Source organism: Sciurus carolinensis, chromosome 6 (assembly GCF_902686445.1).
Source record: "Sciurus carolinensis chromosome 6, mSciCar1.2, whole genome shotgun sequence".
Lineage (NCBI taxonomy): Eukaryota > Metazoa > Chordata > Mammalia > Rodentia > Sciuridae > Sciurus > Sciurus carolinensis.
In genome coordinates, this window is record NC_062218.1 from 123,380,762 (window position 1) to 123,404,995 (window position 24,234).

At 34.3% G+C, this 24,234-nt stretch overlaps 1 protein-coding gene across 2 annotated transcripts in view; it reads right to left on the reverse strand.

Moving 5' to 3' along the window:
• Commd10 (COMM domain containing 10) overlaps nucleotides 1-24,234 on the reverse strand; it is a 217,186-nt gene that overhangs the window by 161,828 nt on the left and 31,124 nt on the right. For both annotated transcript variants that reach the window (XM_047554866.1, XM_047554865.1), the window contains exon 5: nucleotides 21,803-21,913. In XM_047554866.1, coding sequence (XP_047410822.1) covers nucleotides 21,803-21,913 — 111 coding nt within the window. The remainder of the gene's footprint in view (nucleotides 1-21,802; nucleotides 21,914-24,234) is intronic.

The window sequence follows — 24,234 nt, forward strand, 5'->3', positions numbered from 1 at the left end:
CTGTGCACTGTTCATGGGATATGAAGTGGTTCAGGCTGGGGAAAATAGTATGGCAAACCCTCAAAAAATTAATAACAATTACCAAATGATCTAGCAATTCCACTTCTAGGTATATATCCTAAAGAACTAAAGCAAGGTCCCAAAGAGATATGTGTATACCCATGTTCATAGCAGCATTATTCATAATAGCAACCAAAGTGTCTACTGATGAATAAAATGCATATGTGTGTATGTGTATATATGAACATATGTGTATGAACACATACTCAGCCTTAAAAATGAATTAAATTCTACCTAAGCTATGTGGATAAACTCACCAAAAATATATTTAAATCTACCTTTTAAAAATTTGACATACAATATTTGAACTTATTTACAGTATCGTATTTCAATACATGTGTACAGTGTGTAATGATCAAATCAGGGTAATTATCATTTCTATCGCCTCAAAAATTATCAATTCTGTGTGCTGGAACCTTCAAACTCTTCCAGTTATTTTGAAATGTATAATTAACTGTTGCAAAATATAAGTACCATATTGTGCTATATACCCATTAGAACCACAACCTTCCCTGTGTTTTGGTACCCACTATCTATCCTCTCTCTATTCCCCATCCTTTATCCCCTTTCTGGTTCTAGTGACTTCTATCTTACTCTGTACTTCTATGTGATTAACATTTTTAGCTTCCACAAATGAGTAAAAATATGCAGTACTTGTCTTTCTAAGCATGGCTTATTTCAGTTAACATAGTGCCCTCCCGTTTCAAATATGTTCCTACAAATGAAAGCATTTCAATCTTTTAATAGTTGAATGATATTCCATTGTGTTTACATACCAGCTTTTAAAATTGTTTCATTGGTTAACAGACATTTCATTTGATTTTATATCTTGTCTACTGTGAATAATACTGCAATAAACATGGGTACACAGGTATCTCTTTGGTAGAATGATTTCCATCTCCTTTGGTTATGTATTCAGTGGTTAGAATGTTCAATTATACAGTATTTGTACAGTGATATGCAAAAAACTTTTGGCTAAGACCAAAAAAACCAAAATTACACAAATAGAATTATAACAAACTAAAAAGTCTATGCACAGCAAAGGAAACAACCAACAGTTAAATGACCCCCTACAGAATGGGAGAAAACATTTGCAAAATATATTCATCCAAGAAAGGATATCCACAGTACATACCACTCAAACAATTCAACAAAAAAGAACAAATAAATCCAATTAAACCATGGACAAGTTATCTGAGTAGAAGAAATATGAGCAATCAACAAGTATACTAAAAAATGTTCAACATCATTAATCATTAAGGAAATGCAAATCAAAACCACAATAAGATTGTCATCTCACTCCAGTTAGAATAACCATTATTTTTAAAAATGCTGGTGAGGATACAGAGAAAGAAGAACTCATACATTTTGGTGGGAATGTAAATTAGTACAGTCATTATGGAAAACAGTATGGAGGTTTCTCAAAAATCTACCTCTTTTTTGTTTATTTTCAACTGAGAGAATTAATTGTATGCTAAACAATTTCTCTCAACCAAGTGAAATCTTAAGTCATTTTAAATTAGATTCAGTTTACTGAAATTTCTTTCCCAGGACACCGTTACTTGAATTGTATTAAAAAAAAATTCTCAAAGTCATTTGCACCTTTGAAAAATATCCATGAAAGTAACTGCACTATAATATACACTTTACATTTGCAATTATGTTTAATTTTGAGAAAAGTCTATGAAGCAGCTATTACCATCCCAATTTTTAAATCAGAATTTGAGCCTCAATAAGAAAAGTAACCTTAAGATTCTCCAACTGCTTCCTTAATGGCACATGGTATGATTCCAAAGGCTGTGCTTTTCTGACTACATTCCATTGCCACCCTCAGTCCTGCACCACCTTATTCTCTGTTATCTGTCAGAAATAGAGTTATCTTTGAGGTGAATGATAGAGATCACTTAACTCACACTCTTCATGTTGTATATGAATGTACTAGAATCAAAGAGGTGAAATGACTTGTCTTAGGACATATATAATAAAGTCTAAGTACACTCTATAATATTATCAACATGAAGAAAAAAGATACTAGGAATAATATTCTATAGTCAGAACTTTTTAAATAAAATACATATTATAGTTGTAAAAAATTTTAGGACCTTACTTTATTAGCATAATTGACTTCAAAGTCTCTTCATCTACTAATGAATGTGATATGTTTTAGTGGTCTAAAATGAAGAAAAATGAATGAATGATTAATGCTATTAAAATAAAGGAAGGTAAATTTCTATGACTAAAGCAATATAAAGAAAGCCTACAAGAGTGGAAACCACAAGAGACAGTCATATCTGAATATAAATCAAATTAAAAATAACTTGGCTGACAGCAATAGAATTTGGCTCAATATATTTCAAAAAGGAAAAAAGATCATGCTAGAATTGTTCAAAAGGAGTACTCATTAGATCAACATACTCACCTTCCTCCCTCTGTTAATTTAAAGTTAACCTAGCACCTGTACTCTTATCTTCTCCTTTTCTCACTAGGACACATAGAATGCCTGTTTATCTATAAGATTTTTACAAGAATATACTTATCTAACAAATATAGAATACCAATGAGTTTATATTTAAGAACCTTTTCTCTCTTCCTAACAGGCTCTGATACTATCAGTAGGAGACTGTTTAACAGGCAGGAGACTTCCTTAGTAAACAGAGTAGTACTTTTAAATTCTAGGAAATGGGAAAGAATCTGAAGATTCTGAATGCATAAATAAAAAAACATAAGGAGGATAATGCACAACAATACAAGTCATCAGTTAATACAGTGCAGTAAGCTGATATTTAATCTCTGTGAATTTAACTGACTCACATGTATGAATTTACTTATAACATTTCTAACAGAAATAGATAAAATAATTCAGGCAATTAAGTTCACTGTTGTCCTGAATAAGTGTAAACCACAGAGTGATTATGAGTGAAAAAAGTCAATTTGCTATTTCCTCAGTCAATGCATGCCAAGGTTTCCAGGGTCTTACATGTGCTAAAGACTATTCCAATTGTTAAAAGACACATATATGTATTCCAAATATTTATTTAAAGTAATTGCAAACTGTTTCAACAAACTGTTAAAAAAATAATATGGCTGTCATGGACTTATTCAGAAATATTATGTTGGGAATCAACATATACTTTTCCTAAGGGACACCCTCCCCCTCTCAAGAATAGCCTGTCTCTATGTTCTAAGAAGTTTATCACCTTCTGCAGGTCAATCAAAATCTCAGTTGACCTGTCACCTACTTGAACTTTCAGTAGGTATGGTCTACAAAAATTCAGTAAAGATTCCTTTTTACCACCTAAAACTCTCTATATCTCTAGTACTATAAGTACTCCATATCACCCAGAAAGCCCCACTAGGAAAAAAAAAACAGGAATGATTCTCAATCTAATCCTTTATAAAGGTCATTCTTTCTCTACTTATACCAGGAAAGTAAATTTAAAAAAAAATTGCCTACCCTCAGGAAAGGCTATCAAATCAAAGTATTTAAAAAATAAGATAATACCATAAAAACTGTGAAAATAGGGTTTGACAATCCAGAGACCTCACTTAAGACAGGTGGCAAAGTCATCACCATGGAAACACAGTGGCTACTTAGTTATTTTCAGTCCTTCTGGACCAATTAAAAAAGTGACTCACTTATTAACTTGAATAGTCCAAAGAGACAAAATATAAAATCACACAGAATAATATATTTTGGCACATTTTAATTGGTGAGTAAATGTTCTTAATTATCATTATCTTCTGGATCATTTTAACATGGTAGAATCAAGTATAGTGTTACAATCTGTGCCCTACACCTATCAAGACCCTCAACTTTATTCTTACCCACTCAGAAAGATGGTGGTGGCACTTGCAGGAAAAACAATGAGGTAGCACAGCTGCCTGCAAATTTTATATAATATCATTAATTAATTAGATGTCTCTTCAGTCTCCAAATGGTCCCTGTCACACACTCACTGGCCCAAGACAACTTAAAAGTTTACTTTTTCACTCATGAGAAATGTTTATCATTTTTAGGCATTACTAAGAAATAAAGTCACATTTTACATTTTAATTTTTATTTTAGAATTGTTCTTTTTTTATTTGTTCTTTTTAGATAATACATGACAGTGGTGTTATTTTGACATATTATACATACATACATATATATCATAGCTATAGATAACTCAGTCTCAATTCTAATAACCAGGTTGCAAAACACAATGTTGTACCACTGAACATTTTTTTTCTAGGAGCAAACTATTGTACAACCCACCAAGCCACTATCCGACTCTTCTTTAAGATCGTATATTCTGGGGCAGAGGATAAAGCTCAGTTGGTACAGTGCTTGCCTATAAAGCACAAGACCCTGGGGTTCAATACCGAGCACAGCAAAAAAAAAAAAAAAAAAAAAAAAAAAATAGTATATTCCTAAAAACTATTTTGTAGAATGATTTGTGTTCTCAATACAGTGTTAAAAGTACAGCATTTCAAATTCAATTAACATTAACATTAGATGCCCACTATGTGAGACTACCATAGGTATTTCACAGACTTTGTCTCATTTAATTCTATCAATAACCCTATGAGGCAAATATTAATAGCTACATTTTCAAATTGGAAAATTTGTCACAGAAAGATTCAGATTCTTAACCAAAGTTGACAAATTTACACTCAATCTTCTCACTTCTCACCATTGTTCATTCTATTATGTTAGACTAAGTCTCAGCACCATATATAAAGAAATAAAGGTCCACCAAAAACTAAAAAAATGTTTTACAAAATGTGTTTTCTATAAATTATACAGTCTCAGGTATACTGTTATAGCAGCACAAAAGGACTGAGACAAGGCTATTTCTACATTTTAGCTATTATGAATAATGCTTCTATGAATATTCATATTTAGGGGCTTGTTTGACTCCCTGGTTTTAGTTATTCTGTGGTATATACCTAGAAGTATACAGGATCATATGGTAATTCTGTGCTTAAAATTTTAGGAATTAGTAAACTTTTCACAGCTGAAATTCTAGTTTACTTCCCTACCAGCAATGAGTAAGACCCTACTTTCTCTACATCCTTGCCAATTTTGATTTTTTTTAAACCATAGCCATCATAGTTATGATTTTGTTTGCATTTCCCTAATAATTTATGATGTTGAATAACTTTTCCTGTGTTTACTGTCCATTTGTATATCTTGGTTGAGAGAAATTCTTATCCAAGTCCTTAGTCCATTTTTTAAAATTAGGTTGTCTTTATGCTGTTTAGTTGTTAGAGTTCTTTAAATATTCTAGATACAAATTCCTTACCAGAAAATATTTTCTCCCATTCTGTAGACTGTCTTTTCACTTTCTTGATACTGCTCTTTGATGCACAAAAATTTTTCATTTTGACCAAGTTCTATTTATACATTCTCTTTTGTTGCTGATCTTGTATTAAGAATCATTGTCAAAACCATCTAAGACATCTTTTGGTTAGAACATTCCATAAAACTTTACTAATTCCATAAATAAATTTGTACCTGGACAATTTCATTTGTTTTATGGTTGAGAATTTTGAACATGTTATGTTAGAACATATACTGCATTGCCTTCACTAAAAAAGTGGCAGCATTTAAAATTTGGGTATTATTTTCTTCTAAGATGGATGGCTTGGATCTTTATAATATAATGCTATATGGAGGAAGAAAATTAGTATGTAATGGATGATTTGGAAAAATATATATCAATTAAATATGTCATTCAAAATGATACCTCTAAGTAAGATGACAGGTAAATTTTTCTTTCTTGCATTTTTTATTTTTCTACAATATAAATAACTTGTGTGAACTTAGAATATAAATATAAAAGAATTTTTGAAAAACTAAAACTAAGATACCTTAAAAATGAAATTTGTAAACAAGAATTACTTTCTACATTCATTTACTATTATATTTCATCTACATCCAATATATGTAATTTGTCAACTATATGCTTTGATTAGTCAATCCCAATAATCACAATTATAGAGTTTCACTGATGTTATAATAGCACAGTTATTGAATATAAGTAAAATTTATATATATTCTGATAATGCCAACCTACTTATTAAAACTTAAAATATTGTATTTTAAAAATTTTTTCTAGTTTGTTACTTCATTGATTAAGGAATCAAAATTTTATGAAACAAGTTAGCAAAAATTAATTATATTAGTTCTGTTTCTTCTCTTTGCTAGTAGAAAAGAGTGGAACAATTGGAAGATTAAAGGATAATGTTGCTTCATAAACTCTATTCCAAACCTTTTGTTTATCTATTGCTCTAGTTAGGACAGTTCCCACTGCCTAATGGGAATTACTTTTTGTCATATCATAAGTTGACTGAAATTAACTATTCTCTATACACTAACTGAACAGTTGCCTTCAGATCCTCAAATATGTCACCCAGATATAAATCAAAAACAGAATTGATGATGATGAGTTAATGCTAAATACAAACAAAGTCAAACCAGACTCCTAACAATTAGGCATCTTAGGATAACCAAATATCCACAAAAGAAGTTCAGTGATACAAGACTTGAGAATCTGAGTTTTATAATACACAAGTAGGAGATTTTTTTTTAAAGGTCGTAAACTTTTGGATCTAATTATTAGAGAAATTTGAGAAGATGTGAAAAACAAAGGCAAAGAGATCTGATTTGTGAACTTAGTACCGTAAAAAAATACTTTTCCTAATAACACAAAATAGTCAGCAGTTCTCATTTCAAATGTATGGTCACAAATTTCAAATTGTCAATCAGTTCAGCGACAGCAAAATACCTAAAATACTATGTTGTTAATTTTCCCAATATTCAACATACCTTTATACTTTCTCCTCATTTCTCAAACCAATTAGCCATTTCCACTCCTCCAACCTAATGACTATACTAAGAAAATAGAAATAATCAGTTAAAATTTTCCCTTCCTACCACCAAAACCACCTACATAACCATAACCTAAGATCTTCTTTCCCTACTAACATGAATAAAATGTCCTCATTCCCATCAAGTTCAGCTCTTCCATTTGTGTCTCTGGACTTCATATCTTTTCACTTTCCCATGGAATTTATATGCCTCAGTTTCTCCCCCACTAGATCTATGGCATCGGCATACAAACCTCCTCTAAATCTCCAGTCACTGGAGTCATAATTCCCCACATCAGCTGTCGTATTTTCTGGTTCTTGAAAGAATTACCTATATGATTGTTTCTACTTTCTCTCCCAATATTTGTTCCTTAATTTACTTCAATCAGGTTTCTCTCCTCCTCTCAATTTTAACTGAAATTACAAAAGTCCAGGTCAGATGAACAGAAAAGTTCATTTTACTAAATCTAACAGACATGTCTCCTTTTTCCTCCCTCACAGGTAGCATTCAATATTTCCCTTCAGCTTGAAACACTTCCATCTCCTTCCCACAAAATATTCATCAATGATGTCCATGTCACTAAGTTCTTTTTTGTTCTGTTTTTGTTTTTTATCATTATATAATGATTATAATGATATAATTATTATAAATTCAGGCTTTAGAATCTCACAACCTCGGTTAAAATCTTGACTCTATCACTTTTTAAATGAAATTTTGGAAAAGATGTCTAACCACTGAGTCTCATAAGGTTTCCCCATAAAGCTCATGTTTAATCAATGCAGGAATGTTCAGAAGTGAAAGATTAGGTTATGAGAGCTGTAACCTAATTCATTTTATAGATTAATAATTTGAATAGATTAATAGATGGTTGACTGTAGGCAGGTTAGGTATGGCTGAAGGAAGTAGGTCATTGTGAGCATGCTAATATATTTCTGTTTTGGTAACTACCATTATCAACTATCACTAGATTTTAAGCATTGTAAGATTCTAGGAGGTAGAAAAAAACAGTAAAGATTGTATCTGTTTCCCTATTTAGGAACCCTACAAAAATTTTAAACAGAATTTTATTAAAAAGATATTTTAACTTAAGTATTAGACCAGAGACCCTGTACCTACCAGAAGAAAAAGTAGGCCCAAATCTACATCATGTCACCTTAGGAAGTGACTTCCTTAATAAGACTCCTAAGGTGCAAGAAATAAAATCAAGAATCAATAAATGGGATGGAATCAAAAAAGCTTCCTCACAACAAAGGAAACAATCAAGAATACGAAGAGAGAGCCTACAGAATGGGAGAAAATATTTGCCAACTGCACCTCAGAGAGAATATTAATCTCCAGGATGTATAAAGAACTCAAAAAAACGTAATAAAATAAATAAATTAGTTAATTAAAAAAAAAACAACAACCCAATCAATAAATGGGCTAAAGATCTAAACAGACACTTCACAGAAGAAGAAATATTATCAGTCAACAAACAAAAAAATGTTCAACATCTCTAGCAATTAGAGAAATGCAAATTAAAACTACACTGAGATTTCATCTCACTCCAATCAGAATGGCAATTATCAAGAACATAAGCAACAATTAATGTTGGTGAGGGTGCGGGGAAAAAGGTACACTCATAGATTGTTGGTGGGACTGCAAACTGGTGCAACCACTATGGAGAGCAGTATGAAGATTCCTTAGAAAACTTAGAATGGAACCACCATTTGACCCAGTTATCCCACTCCTTGGTTTATACCTAAAAGGCTTAAAATCAGCATATTACAGTGACACAACCACACTAATGTTTATAGCAGCTCAATTCACAATAACTAAAGTATGTAACCAACCCAGGTGCCCTTCAACAGATGAATGAACAAAGAAAATGTGGTATATATATGTAATGTAGTATTACTCAGTCACAAAGAAAAATGAAATTATGGCATTTGCAGATAAACGAATGGAACTGGAGAATATCATGCTAAGTGAAATAAACCAATCCCAAAAAACCATAGGCCAAGAGTTTTCTTTGATATTCAGATGCTAATTCACAATGGGGGCGGGTAGGAAACAATAGAAGTACCTATAGAAGTACTTTGGATTAGACAAAGAGGAATGAAGGGATAGGAGGGTAAATGGGAATAGGAAAGATAGTAGAATAAATGGGACATTATTATCCTACGTGCATATAAGATTACATAACCAATGTAATTCTACACCATGTACAACCAGAAGAAAGAGAAGTTATACTCCATGTATGTACAATATGTCAAAATATATTCTATTACCATACATAACTAATTAGAACAAATAAAAAAAATTGACAGACGAAGATGGCGGACTAGGGGACAGACGAAGATGGCGGACTAGGGGGCGGCTGCATTTCACGTTGCTCCAGGACGTGAAAGAGGAGATTCAAAAGAGGAGATAGTGAGAGACTTGGGACCAACTCAAAGCCGCTGGGTGAGTCTCTCCCACTGGGGAGGCATCCCGGATGGGGCGGTAGCCCCGGAACACAGGGAACTTTGTGAAGTAGAGTTGCTCGGCGAGACGCCCCTCCCCCCACTGGAGCGGTAAACACGGACAACTGGGATCATCATAGAGCAGGTGGCTCAGCAGCGGGTCTCTTGGTCTAGGAGTGACTGCATCAGAGCCACAGGCGGTTGCCAGAGGAGGAGCTGCGTGGCGAGCTGTTTGAACTCAGAACGACCGCTCCAGAACACCGGGGGGTTGCCTGGAGGAAGAGGAGAAGTGTGGCAGGTCGCTTGGTCTACGAGTGACTACATCAGAGCCATAGGCGGTTGCCAGAGAGGGAGGCGAGTGGTGAGTTGACTGGACTAAAAGCGACCGCTCCTGAACACCGGTGGCCTGCCTGGAGGAGAAGTGTGGTGGGTCACTTGGTCTCGGAGCCACCGCTCCTGAACACCCGGGGGGCTACTCCGAGGAGGAGGAGGAGGAACAGGGCGGGTCACTTGGACTTGGAGTGACTGCCTAGGGCTATGGGCAGTTGGCGGGAGGAGGAGACGCGAAATGAATTGCTTGGGCTCCTAGTGACTGCGTCGGAACACCGGGTGGCTGTCCGGAGGAGGAGGTGTGTGGCGGGTCTCTGGGTCTCGGAGCTATTGTACGGGGCTCCAGGTGGCGGCTCAGAGGAGGGGCCGCATAGCCAGGCGATTAGGTGCAGAGCAGGGTCCCAGGACCTAGGCGGCTTCTTGCTGGAAGAGCCACACAGAGACAAGCTGAGGGGCAGAGCGAAGTTTCCAGGACTGCGGGCAGCTTCTCTGAGGAGGGGCAGCCTAAGGAGACTCGCCTGCGAAGGGTGAGGCTCCCAGGCCCAGGAGGTAGGTCCGGGCCCCTGGGAACATTGCAGAGGAAGACAGCCCAGCCCAGGCGGTAGTTGTAGATTGAGGGGAACCTCTAGGAGGGGAACTGAAAAGCGAGACGTCCCCACCGAGTGAGTCTTCCCTGCCGGGTGAGGTTTTCCCACAGGGACGGTAAAACCAGAGACACAGGCACAATCAGGACTTGCCTCAGCCTGCAGCCTAGTTCCCCGTTGGATGACCATTCGTCAACAAGTGGAGGCACCTCTACCCACTAGCAGGGAATATACGCCAACTGAGGGTCACCAACCCTAGAGAGGCAGCTTCTTCGTGGAGCTCCGCATTATCAACTTCCTCCAAGACTTCAGGCTACTGAAGGATAAGAGGGGATATACTAGCAATCTTCAGGGACATTATAAGTCAAAAGAGGAAATCTGCAATATCTTAAGTACCCACTGATTCCTGAACAATATGACAAAACAAGGGAAGAAAATGCCCCAAACAAATCTAGATGTTACATCAATAAAATCCAACGATAGCATGGCAGAAGAAATGACAGAAAGGGAGTTCAGAATGTACATAATTAAAATGATTAGGGAAGCAAACGATGAGATGAAAGAGCAAATGCAGGCATTGAATGATCGCACCAATCGACAGTTAAAAGAGCAAATACAAGAAGCAAAAGATCATTTCTATAAAGAGTTAGAGATATTGAAAAAAAACCAAACAGAAATCCTTGAAATGAAGGAAACAATAAAGCAAATTAAGAACTCCACAGAAAGCACAACTAATAGGATAGAACACCTGGAAGACAGAACCTCAGATATTGAAGACAAAATATTTAACCTTGAAAACAAAGTCCAGGACCAGGTGGGTTCTCAGCTGAGTTCTACAAAACCTTTAAAGAAGAGCTCATTCTAATACTCTGCAAAGTATTCCATGAAATAGAAGAGGAGGGAACCCTCCCAAACTCATTCTTTGAAGCCAATATTACCCTGATACCTAAACCAGACAGAGACACATCGAGGAAACAAAATTTCAGACCAATATCCTTAATGAACATCAACGCAAAAATTCTCAACAAAATTTTAGCAAATTGCATACAAAAACATATTAAAAAGATAGTGCACCATGAGCAAGTGAGTTTCATCCCAGGGATGCAAGGTTGGTTCAACATCAGGAAATCAATAAATGTAATTCACCATATCAATAGACTTAAAGTCAAGAATCACATGATTATTTCGATAGACAGAAAAAGCATTGGATAAAATACAGCACCCCTTCATGCTCAAAACACTAGAAAAAATAGGGATAGTAGGAACATATCTCAAAGCTATCTATACTAAGCCCACCACCAACATTATTCTAAATAGAGAAAAACTGAAAGCATTCCCCCTAAAAATTGGAACAAGGCAGGAATGCCTCTTTCACCACTTCTTTTTAACACTGTCCTCAAAACTCTAGCCAGAGCAATTAAACAGACCAAAGAAATTAAAAGGCTACGAATAGGAAAAGAAGAACTCAAACTATCTCTATTTGCTGATGACATGATTCTATATTTAGAGGTGCTGAAAAATTCCACCAGAAAACTTCTAGAATTCAGCAAAGTAGCAGGATATAAAATCAACACTCATAAATCTAGTGCATTTCTATTCATAAGTGATGAATCCTCTGAAAGAGAAATTAGGAAAACTACCCTATTCACAATAACCTCAAAAAAAATAAAATACTTGGGAATCAATCTAACAAAAGAGGTGAAAGACCTCTACAATGAGAACTACAGAACACTAAAGAAAACCTTAGAAGATGGAAAGATCTCCCATGTTCTTGGATAGGCAGAATTAATATTGTCAAAAAGGCCATACTACTAAAAGCGCTATACAAATTCAATGCAATTCCAATTAAAATCCCAATGTTGTATCTCACAGAAATAGAGAATCAATCATGAAATTCATTTGGATGAAGAAGAGACCCAGAATAGCTAAAGCAATCCTTAGCAGGAAGAGCGAAGCAGAAGGCATCACAATACCAGAACTTCAACTATACTACAGAACAATAATAACAAAAACAGCATGGTATTTGCACCAAAATAGACAGTTAGACCAATGGTACAGAATAGAAGACACAGAGACAAACCCATATAAATACAGTTATCTCATACTAGACAAAGATGCCAGAAACATACAATGGAGAAAAGATGGCCTCTTCAACAAATGGTGCTGGGAAAACTGGAAATCCATATGCAGCAAAATGAAACTAAACCCCTATCTCTCACCCTGCACAAAACTCAACTCAAATGGATCAAGGTCTTAGGAGTTAGACCAGAGACCCTGCATCTAACAGAAGAAAAAGTAGGTCCAAATCTTCATCATGTTGACTTAAGACCAGATTTCTAACATGACTCCCAAAGCACAAGAAATAAAAGCAAGAATCAATAATAGGGATAGATTCAAACTAAAAAGTCCTTTCTCAGCAAAGGAAACTATCAGCAATGTCAAGCAAGAGCCTACAGAGTGGGAGTAAAATCTTTGCCACAAACACTTCAGATAGAGCACTAATCTACAGAATCTATGAAGAACTCAAAAAACTTTTGCACCAAAAATATAAACCCAATCAATAAATGGGTTAAGGAAATGAACAGACACTTCACAGAAGATCTATAAGCAATCAATTGATATATGAAAAAATGTTCAACATCTGTAGTAATAAGATAAATACAAATCAAAACTACCCTAAGATTTCATCTCACCTCAATTAGAATGCCTATTATCTAGAATACAAGCAACAATAGGTGTTGGCAAGGATGTGGGGGAAAAGGTACACTCATACATGGCTGGTGGGGTTGCAAATTGGTGCAGCCACTCTGGAAAGCAGTATAGAGATTCCTTCGAAAATTTAGAATGGAACCACCATTTGACCCAGCTATCTCACTCCTTGGCCTATACCCAAAGGACTTAAAATCAGCATACCACAGTGACACAGCTACATCAATGTTTACAGCAGCTCAATTCACAATAGCTAGATGTGGAACCAACCTAATTGCCCTTCAGCAGAGGAATGGATTTAAAAAAAAAAAACTGTGGTATATATACATAATGGAATATTATTTAGTCAAAAAGAAGAATAAAATTATGGCATTTGCAGGTAAATTATGGAGTTGGAGAATATCATGCTAAGTGAGATAAGCCAATCCCAAAAGACCAAAGGCTGAATGATTTCTCTGATAAGTGAATGACGATATATAACAGGGGGTGGGAGGGAGGCAAAAATGGAAGATGGATGGATTGTATAGAGGAAAATGAGGAGTGGGGAGGAGGTGGAGGGAAGGAAAAATAACAGAATGAGACAAACATTATTACACTATGTACACAGATGATTACACAAATGGTGCGACTCTACTTCATGTACAACCAGAGAAAGAGTAGTAGTACCCCATTTGTGTACAATGAATCAAAATTTAAAAAAGAAAGACTAAAAGTAGATGAATAAAATTAATACTATTACAAAAATCATCACATCATTATTTCCCTAACTGCCTTCAGAAAATCTCTAATGAAAGCAAATGCATTTTTTTGGCCCAACTACTATGTCCAAGAGACATACTGCCTTTGTGTGGGTGGCCTGGATCTAAGGTCACATAGACAAGACCTGGATCACCTGAATCTTCTCTTGACTTTCAGACAACATGGCCCTCAGGGATACGTCAGGAACTGTAGAGAAAATAACCTCTTTCTCTTCAATCCCTCCTTCAATTACTCTTCTTCCTCTTATTCCCCGCTTCATTTCCTTCTTTGCCATTAGCTAGAAATTGATATGCGTCCTTTTTGAGAAGGCAGTTTGTAGTTATCTTAGTCCCAGAGAATATGCTAACACATACCCCTCATCCTTCTTAGCAGGCTGAGGAATGAGTATGCTTTCAGATGTCTCCTCTTTAACCTTCTCTTCATGGTGCAACCCTTTGGAGGTTACTCAGATCAGGTAACTTTCTCTGTGAAGCTCAACTCTCCAAGGTTAGTAGATGAGGACTAAGAATAAAATCTTTATCTTCGAAAATGAGAAATAAAATGGAGAGAGGCTATCTGTTCACCAAATTGCTGTCCTGAGCAGTGTTCAATAGAGCATCAGTGTTGCTATGAGACCAGCTACCACTAAGGCCTCAACAGTGTATTTTGACCTATTGATGACATCAGCATAGTCCAGTGTTCACAGTACTGCAGTTTTTAAAGCCCATCACCTAAGGTGTTAAAATTTATACACTGGAAATTCTAACATGAACTTGATCTCTCATACATTGCACTTGATATCAAAATTAGAGAGATGATATGGAATATGTAAAGGAAATTCTGTGTCTCGAGATACTGCATTCCTCAGTCTGCTCAGTGGTGAGGATATGGCAGTGCCAGAGAGGGTCACTCTCAGAACCATGCTTGCCTCATAGGAAAAGTAAAAGCTATATATCATTGTTACAGTTATATTATATGTAAATATAGGTGAGAGGCCTGCTGGAATGTAGGTGTGGCTTGAGAACATCTTCATTCATATACTCCTAGCTGTTATTGAATTTCCCCTGCTCCTGGCAACAGTCCCCTGTATCTTAACAGCCAGACTTATCTCTTCTGTCACTCTTCCTTATCATATTCACATTGGTTGGAAGAAGACAACCTGGGCTTCACCAAACTTAGCCTTTCTCAGGAATTCAATTCTGATCAAGCCTGAATGTCTCACTCTTCGGTATTCTGACCCAAGGCCCAGTCCATCTTCTGGAAACATGTAGGATGAAATCAGTAATGGGACAAGGCAGGGGAGAGGGGAGGGAAAAGGGAAATATTATGGAATGATATTGGTCAAATTATATTGTTATATTGTTTGTATATATGAGTATGTAACAATGAATCCCACCATTATGTACAACTATAGTGTATGGAAAAAATTTTTTAAAAATACAAAATAGGGCTGGGAATGTGGCTCAGTGGTTGAGTGCCCCTGAGTTCAATCTCCAGTACCAGAAAAAAAAAAAAAAAAAAAAAACCCTATGTAAACAAATAGAAGAGCCGTAGGGTAGAAATAGAGGAACAGGGAAAGGGAAGAGAGGAGAGAAAGAGGAAGTACTAGAGACTAAAATGAAGCAAATTATATTCCATGCATGTATGATTATGTCAAAATGAATCCCACTACTATAACTATAATGCAGTAATAAAAACATTTTTATTTATTTTTTAATTTTTTTTATTTTCTACAGATTGCATTTTGATTCATTTTACACAAATGGGGTACATCATTTCATTTCTATGGTTGTGCACAATGTAGATTCATACCATTCACATAATCATACATGTACATAGGGTAATGATGGAAAGCAGTATGGAGAATCCTCAGAAAACTTGGAATGAACCCATCTTTTGACCCAGTTTTAAAATTAGCATACTACAGTAATGCAGCCACATCAATATTTATAGCAGCTCAATTCACAATAACTAGACTGTAGAACCAACCAAGATGCCCTTCAACAGATGAATGGATAAAGAAACTGTGGTATATATACACAATGGAATATTATTCAGCCATAAAGAAGAAGACTATTATGGCATTTGCAGATAAAAGGATGGAATTGGAGAATATCATGCTAAGTGAAATAAGCCAATTCCAAAAAACCAAAGGCCAAATGTTTTCCTTGATAAGTGGATGATGATATATAATGGGGGTGGAGAGGTAGGGGGTGAGAGAAGAATGGAGGAACTTTAGATTATGTAGAAGGAAATGAGAGGGAGTAGGGTATGAAAGATGGTGGAATAAAAACATTTTTAAAATTAAAAGTAGGACTACCATATGACCCACAAATCTCATTTTATATATGTGTGTATATATGTGTATAAAATAAAATTGGTATTGTGAAGAGATATTTGTATCCCTATGTTCACTGCAGCATTAATTACAAAAGCCAAGATTTGAAAACAAACTATCAACAAATGAACAACTAAAGAAATTGTGGGGTGTATATGTTTACATACATAAACATACATATACAAAACAGATACCGCCATTTGTGACAACATGGGTGAAACATGTTAAATGAAATGAACCAAACACAGAAAGAAAAATACTGTATTATCTCACTAATAAGTGGAACTTAAAAGTTTTTTGAAATAAAATAACAAGCCTAACACAGAGAAAAAGAAACACCTGGGGTGAAGAGGAGGAGGAAACAGGGAGAAATAGATCAAAGAATTTGCTATTTACTATTATTTGCTATCATGCAGGATAAATAAGTATAGAGATTGAATTTATAGCATGAAGACTATAGTTAATAATACTGTATTATATACTATAAATTTGCTAAGAGAATAGGTTTTAGGTGCTTTAGGACACATTCATAAAAGGTAACTATGAATAATGATGGCTGAGTTAATTTGCTTAAGCACAATAATCATTTTACTTTATATATTTACAAACAAATTTGCATGCTGGACACCTTAAATATATACAACTTAAAAAGCTATCTAGCCGTGTTAAATATGTGAGAGGGTAATTTTTTTTTTCTTATTTAAAATGTGTCCCATCAGTTGGATTATCTTGTTTGTATGATTAAGGGTGAGAAAGTATCCCTTAGTGTGATTTATGTTAATAAAGATACTATACAGGATACAATAAAAATACATTGGGCTGGACATGGTGGCACACACCTATAATCCCAGCAACTTGGGAGGCTGAGGCAGGAGGATCAAAAGTTCAAGGCCAGCATCAGCAACTTAGCAAGGGCCTAAGCAACTTACTAAAACCCTGTCTCAAAATAAAAAGTAAAAAAAGCTGGGGATGTGGCTCACTGGTTAAGCAACCCTGGGTTTTTCCCCTAGTATCAAAAACAAACAAATATTTCAAAATATTTTAAATTTCTATAATTCTATAATAAGAGTTTATGATTTAATTAGCATACATACTTTCTGAGACATCTATTTTAAATAAATCTGAATGTATTTTTCTTTTCAAGCAATATAGCCTATTTCTTTGTTCAATGACGTAATATAGGCCTTTGTTAATAAATGTAGACTCAATAGAACTGATATCATATATTACTTTATTTCCTATATAAGAGTACATAAGTATCTCTGACTAAAAGTGTAAAATTTTTTCACCTTAATCAAATAAAAAGAGGAAATGAAATTTAGAATCCAAATAACTCTAATTTAAGAAAAAGGATAACAAAACTTCATATTTTATAATGTATTCCACATCTTGAAATGTTATCATATTATGAAATCATATTGAAATGAAATCATATTATAGGATCAAGTACTAAATTATTAAATAAGTAAAATAATAGAGTACCCTACCAATGAAGATAACATAGGACTCTGAAATACACCTAATAAATAATCTAATAACAAACCTGGAAAAATTATTTAACCTATTTCTTCCACTGCTCCATTTATAAAATAAAGATAATAATAATTCACACCTGAAAAGGATATTCTAAGCATCAAGAGATAATATCAAGTCTAGCACTAAGTAAACAGAAGAAAGTTCCCTTTTTCATTCTTAATAAAATGCATTATACATTTGGAAATAAAATGAAGATCTCTACCTCAGAAACTGGTATTAAGAGACCTACATTTACTCAAAGTCATAATTAGTTGTTCAAAACCTAAGTATAATCTGGTATAGCATTAAGATAAATGAAAGCACTCATCCATCAAGGTAATTTTATCCCAGTTGTTGCAAAAGAAAAAAAACCAGAATGAAACAAGAATTCTTTCTTAAAAGATATACAATAAATTGTTAAATCCTTATATATTAACAAAATATGATTGCCTATGATAGTACAATGACAAGAGAAATGAAATAAGATTAAGAGCAAAATCTAAATATTTTAATGTTTTTAGAATATTCAAAGTTAAAGTACTGATGTCATTCAAAATTAGCAATATTTGTTACATTTGACAAAGATGTTCTCCATAAACTAAAAAGAAAAATATTTCAACAGACTACAATTAACTTGGAACTAGTTAAACTATAATCTAATAGAGCCATTCGATTTTCTTGGGGGTTATTTTATTCCCTTTTCTCATAAAGAAAATACCATAAGTGACAAAATGTAACAAAAAAGTCAATAGCATAGAAGGCTTTTTTTTTTATTTCATTTTGGCAAATGATCACATATAAATTAACAAAAGCTGAACCATGATGATTTCATTTATTTGCTCTATACACATCTGATTAATAGGCATTAATTCTGTTGATAGAACCAAGAGAACTCTATTGTTATATACAGATTAGAAATGTAAACACTTTGCATTTCCCATAACTACTGACTTCACAAATTATTTTGAATGTTATTTCAAATAACACTGAATGCCAGGAAAGGTTAGGTAAGCAAAGCGCTCTACTGCCCTCTAATGAAATAAACCAAAAAAAAAAAAAAAAAAAAAAAAAAAGGAAAAGAAAAGAACAGAAAAAAAAACCTTCAGAAAACTTGTTTTGAAGTATCTAGAGAACAAGAAAATAATCTTACTTTGCAAAAATGCAGTAGACAAACACTAAGACAATTAACTGAAAACAACCTGAAAATATATCAAAAAAATGTAGGAAAGCTACAATCACTCAATTTCATGATAAAATTAGTAGCAAAACAGGAAAGCCTTGAGACATAAATGTTCTAAAAGAAAGGAGAACACAGTCAAACAATGTTATCTAGTATGATAGCAATTAAAACTTCATTGCAGGCTACATTTTTCATGTGCATGTTGGAAGTGAAAATGAAAAGAGCTCCTCAGAAACCACTCTTCAGTGAATTACAGTAAGTTTTCAGGTCAACAGCTCAAAAGTAAACAATATCAATATACTTTCTTACAATTTACCTTTACTCTAATACTCTCTAAAGTATTTTAATATAAGCATATTTTTGGGATAACAACTCTAAATTTAAAAGAGTTTTACCTAATGCTTCCTGTCTTAAACATGAATTTGGTATTTTATAGTACTCTGCATCATAAACTAAGCAGTATTAACTTTTTAATCTTCCTTTTTAACAATCTTAGTTTGCAAAATATCCTCCATACCTGTGTTCCTTTTACTTAATATTCCAATCTGCCAATAATTCTAAATTCTCATTTCTGCACAGAGCAAATTTTGTGGTTTAGATTGTGTCCCCAAAAACCTCATGTGTGAGATAGTATAAGAACATTCAGAGGTGAAATGATTGGGTTATGAGACCTTTACCTAACCAGGGCATTAATCTACCTGAATGAATTAAATGGATGTTAACTGTAGGAAGGTAGGATGTGGTTGGAGGAGGTGCACTGGAAGTGCGCCTTTGGGGTTTATATTTTATCCCTGTTGAGCAGAACTGTCTCTGATTCCTAACTGTCATATCCTGAGTTGCTTCCCTCCTCCACACCCTTCTGTCATGATGTTGTGCCTCACCTTGGGCCCAGAACAATGGATCTGGCCATCTATGGACTGAGAGCTCTGAAACCATGAGCCCCAAATGAACTTTTCTTCCTCTAAAATTCTAGATAGGAGTTTACTGAGAGAAACAGGAATAGTATTTACTGTCCTTTATAGATAGGTCATATAGCATTAGAGGTGGCATGTTTTTGTTCAGATTGACAGTGTCTGTTGTTCAGGAGATAGAAATAACAAGAACCAAATACACACAATGTCACAGAAGAGAGAGGGAATACAGACAAGAAGTCACTGAAGTCTATGTACAAGATGAAAAACACTTATCCTGTATATTTGGGTGCTGCTGTTCTTCTGTGTCTGTAAATGAAAATGGTGCTGTAGCACTACAAATTATAAGGCTAATGAATGTGCATATGTATTAATATTCATTCAAAATTTCAAAATAGCAACACACAAAGAAACATAAAATGTACTCAAAGCCCATATCTCAAATGAGTTGGGTTTCACATCTGTATTGACTTCCTGAATAATATGAATTTAAAATATGGCTGTTCTATTACAAGCATTACTCATTCATTCTCTCTGTCTAAAAATATAACAGATACATAGGCATATTGTGAGGCTATAATAAAAGAGTAGGGAGGACTGGAGCATCCCAAAGTCAAGCACTGCCAAAGTCATGCTGTTTAAAGTATCTCCAATATGTGGTCAAAACAGCATATTTCTAATCTATAAATTGCTGCTTCTAGCAATTTATACTTGGACTTAATATACTGTGGTCATAAGGAATAAAACAGAAGATACATGTCACTCTGAGTATGTTTGTACATACATATGTATGTGTTCCATTCATAGAATAGTCCAGCTTACACCAGTGAGTTCCAGAAAATTTTCCTAAATTTAAAGGAATGCCCCCTAGTTCCTAGAAGAAAAAGGGATTTTGCAGACTCTCCTTTCCCTCCCAAACTCAGTAAGCATAAATATTAAAAATATGATCAAGAAAAAAAGGGAGTGAAAATCAAGAAATGGGAAAAGAGAAAGTAATAATGAAATTTCATTAGGAAATAAATTTAGTGAGAACTTTGGTCCAAAACAAAAGTATTTATTTATTTATTTATTTATTTATTTATTTAAGCCCTCAAAAGTTTTATTGATGATGATGTTAGCAGCCAGCCCTGACTGAGCATTTACCATAATAGCAAGCATTGGACAAAGCACTTTACATACACTAGGCATTTAATCTTTATAAAAATTCTATGTAATAGAAACAATTATCCTCATTTTATAAGTTTAGAAACTGAGACTATAAAGATTAAGTACCATAACCAAGATTACACCACTCCTAACTTGCATAATACACCAGTCAATTTGATATTACTTGCAGTGAAAACATGTGAAATGAAATGGCATTTTTGAAACACTGCAATAAACTAATAAATTACATATAAGATGTAAATTGCATAAAATTTTGTAATTATGTAACTTAGATTAGCCCCTGGTCCCAGTTTTTTAAAGACAGATATGTGCATGATGTAATAAACAATTGTGAAAGATGTAATAATATTGCCAAAGAATGTTGTAATAAACATTGCCAAAGAAGTACCATTTCCATCCTTCAATGGCCATTATAAATGCAGTTATTCTCTGATCACATTCAGCCATGTAAACAATCTTTCCTTCCTCAGATCTTCCATAGCACTTCATTCTCAACTGTTTTATTTATCTTAAAATGAGATCATCTCATTCGACAAACAACAAACAATAGTTTCTCTACCATATGTATGCAGTTTAAAACATAAAATACTCAGCCATATCCACAAATAGCTAAAACATTAAAATTGTAATTTTATATGGTCTCCACCAAGTTTTTCCTTTGCAGAATTTAAAAGAAGACATTATAAAATGTTCATACAGTTCATTCTCAGGTGTCAGCACAAAAACAAAAATGTTTTTACAAAAAAGTAACTTTCAAGATAGGCTACTTCTTCAGATACATAAAGAAGTGATATTTAAATCCAATACCAAAACCTGCCACAAATAAAGATCTGTCAATGTAGTAATCCTTATTTAATTTACCTGATTCATGTTTAAATTTTAAATCCAAAGAGCAAAGACTCTGCTACCAATAAAGTATAAGACCTAACAAAAAAAAAAATACATCCTATTTCAAAGGGATACCATTTCTTACCTTTGAATCTTCATTGCTCACTCCTAGCTGTAACACGGCTTGCGGAGATTTTAGTTTTGCTTGAGCAGAGTGAGCCATTTGAAGGTTAAGCTGCCATCCAACTGTCTCTAGCTATAAAAGACAAGTGTAGATTGGAATCAGATGGTACAGAAGGAACAAAACAGTCAACTTTAAGTAAATTTCTACTTAGCAGGAATGAACACAGATAGCCTAGTCTTCATGGAAAGTCAGTTCCAGGGCTCCTTTAACCTGTACACTCTGCAAATTCTCCCTTTGGGCTCATTAGACTGGCCTCTTGCCATGCCTGTCAAATTCAACAGTAAAAGTGATCTCTAAGTACACTCTATTCTAAAAATAAAAATTCTAAGCAATGAAGTACACAAAAAGAGAAAATGGCTTTTTGAGGTATATTTTTATTTTGAAAGATCATTTTAAAAGCTAGTATTTTTAAATGGTTCCAAATTTCAAGTAGTAAACAGCATTTGTTGTCAAAAATCCTTTAATGACTTCCCATTATTTTTCAAAAATCTTTATATTAGGTAGAACACAGGTAAAACTTTCCTTCCTCTCTCCCTCCCTGTTTCCTTTCCTTCCTTCATTTTAATGTAGAGAAAAACTGAAGTACTATGTGATGGTGAGAGGTTCACACCTTTAGACACAGTGAGAATGGAATAGAGCCTGGCAATGAACTGATATCTACCTGTCACCAGGTGGTACCTAATAGATTATCATACTTTACAAAGTAATCTTAACTTACTATGGTTCCATTATGATGAAAATTAACTACAACAATTCCTTTGAATTCATTAATGCAGCCAAACAATTTAACCAGGTAAGGCTAAAATAGGAGAGCAGTTTAATTTTTCCTGTAAAATGTTAAGCAGCACAAAGGTGGTTTATGGAACCTGACTGATATTGGTTCTTCCTACCTCAAAAGTACATGGTTTTAGATTCAATTTCCTGCAAATCTCAAATATCAATATTAGGGAAGTTTTGTGAAATGCAATTATTATATGCCTTTGACAACATGACCCTGATAATGGATTTAGCAAAATTACCTTGGCTATAATGAGTAAGAATGCCAGCTTCACAACAACTTTCACTTGACCAGAATACTAATCACTAAACTTGAAAGACTGCTCAACAGCTAGAATCACAGCAGTGACTCAAGGCCAAGTTGGAAAAGAGCAATGAAAGTATTATCTATGTGAGAGAGGATGTGATGAGAAAATAAAGATACAGTTCTGTTCTTTCTGGCACTTTTAGAGGTTATGGGTAAATGGGGGGAATAATTCATAATCCCTAATGAGTAAAAAATCAACTTAATGGTGCATGTTAAGGATCCTTACTATACTGGTCGTTAACACTGATTACAATAAGCACAGACTCTGATAAAAGCTGGTCACTATTTTCAATAGTCACATGCAACAGATCCTCTAATAAATATATCATATTAACTCTCATGCCTACAAGCATTTTGACATGTAATACCTTAACTGAAAAGCACCTTCTAGGTATTCATATAGACCTGTGGGACACTGTCTTGCTCTTACTTAACTGATCCTAACCCTATCTTTTAGGCATTTAACATAACTGATGAAAATAAATATTAAGTAAATAAATTTTAAAATGCCCCCATTGTGATCAGGCTTTAGTATTAATTAATATATGCTTAGACACTGCTGAAAGTTGGTGTGGGAGAATTTAAAAGAGCGCTGAACTTGAAGTTTATGCTTTGGGTCATGGTTAAGCTAATACTCACTAGCTATGTGTCCCTGGCTAAGTCTTAATCTATTTCAAGATCTCATTTTCCTCATGAAATAAAAATAAGTCTATAAGTCTATCTGAACTATCTACTTTTCTTATTTATTGGCAGTATCAAAATAGAAAATGCATATTCAGTAATATTGAAGCTTCAAAGCATTATAAATACAAAGCATCTTGGACATTTAACATTTGTATAGCACCTTTCAAATATTTTTCAAATATCTTCCAAAATTCATGACCCAGTTCAGATACTATCATCCATCTCTTTCTAGACTACCACAGATAATCTTCTAACTGGGTTACTTGCCTCCTATCTAACACCATATTCCATTTTCCTTCTTAAAATTCTCTATTAGCTCTTTATTACCTACAATATAAAATTCAAACTCTTAAATCCTACATGTTCTACAAAGCCCCTGAAAATGCAATGCCTAAATACCTCTCCAGTCCTACGCTCTAGCATAGCTTACTAATCATCTATCATCTGCCACACCAAACCAAGTGTGATTCCCAGAGCATACTATGTGACTTCCTATTTACTATTGGTCCAATGTCATTTCCTCTATAATTTTTCCCTTTTCCTTCTCTCTGTAGTTGCCACTCTGCACTCTCAGTACTCTGGTACATTCTCTATTAACACTTAGACCACTATATCCCAATTATTT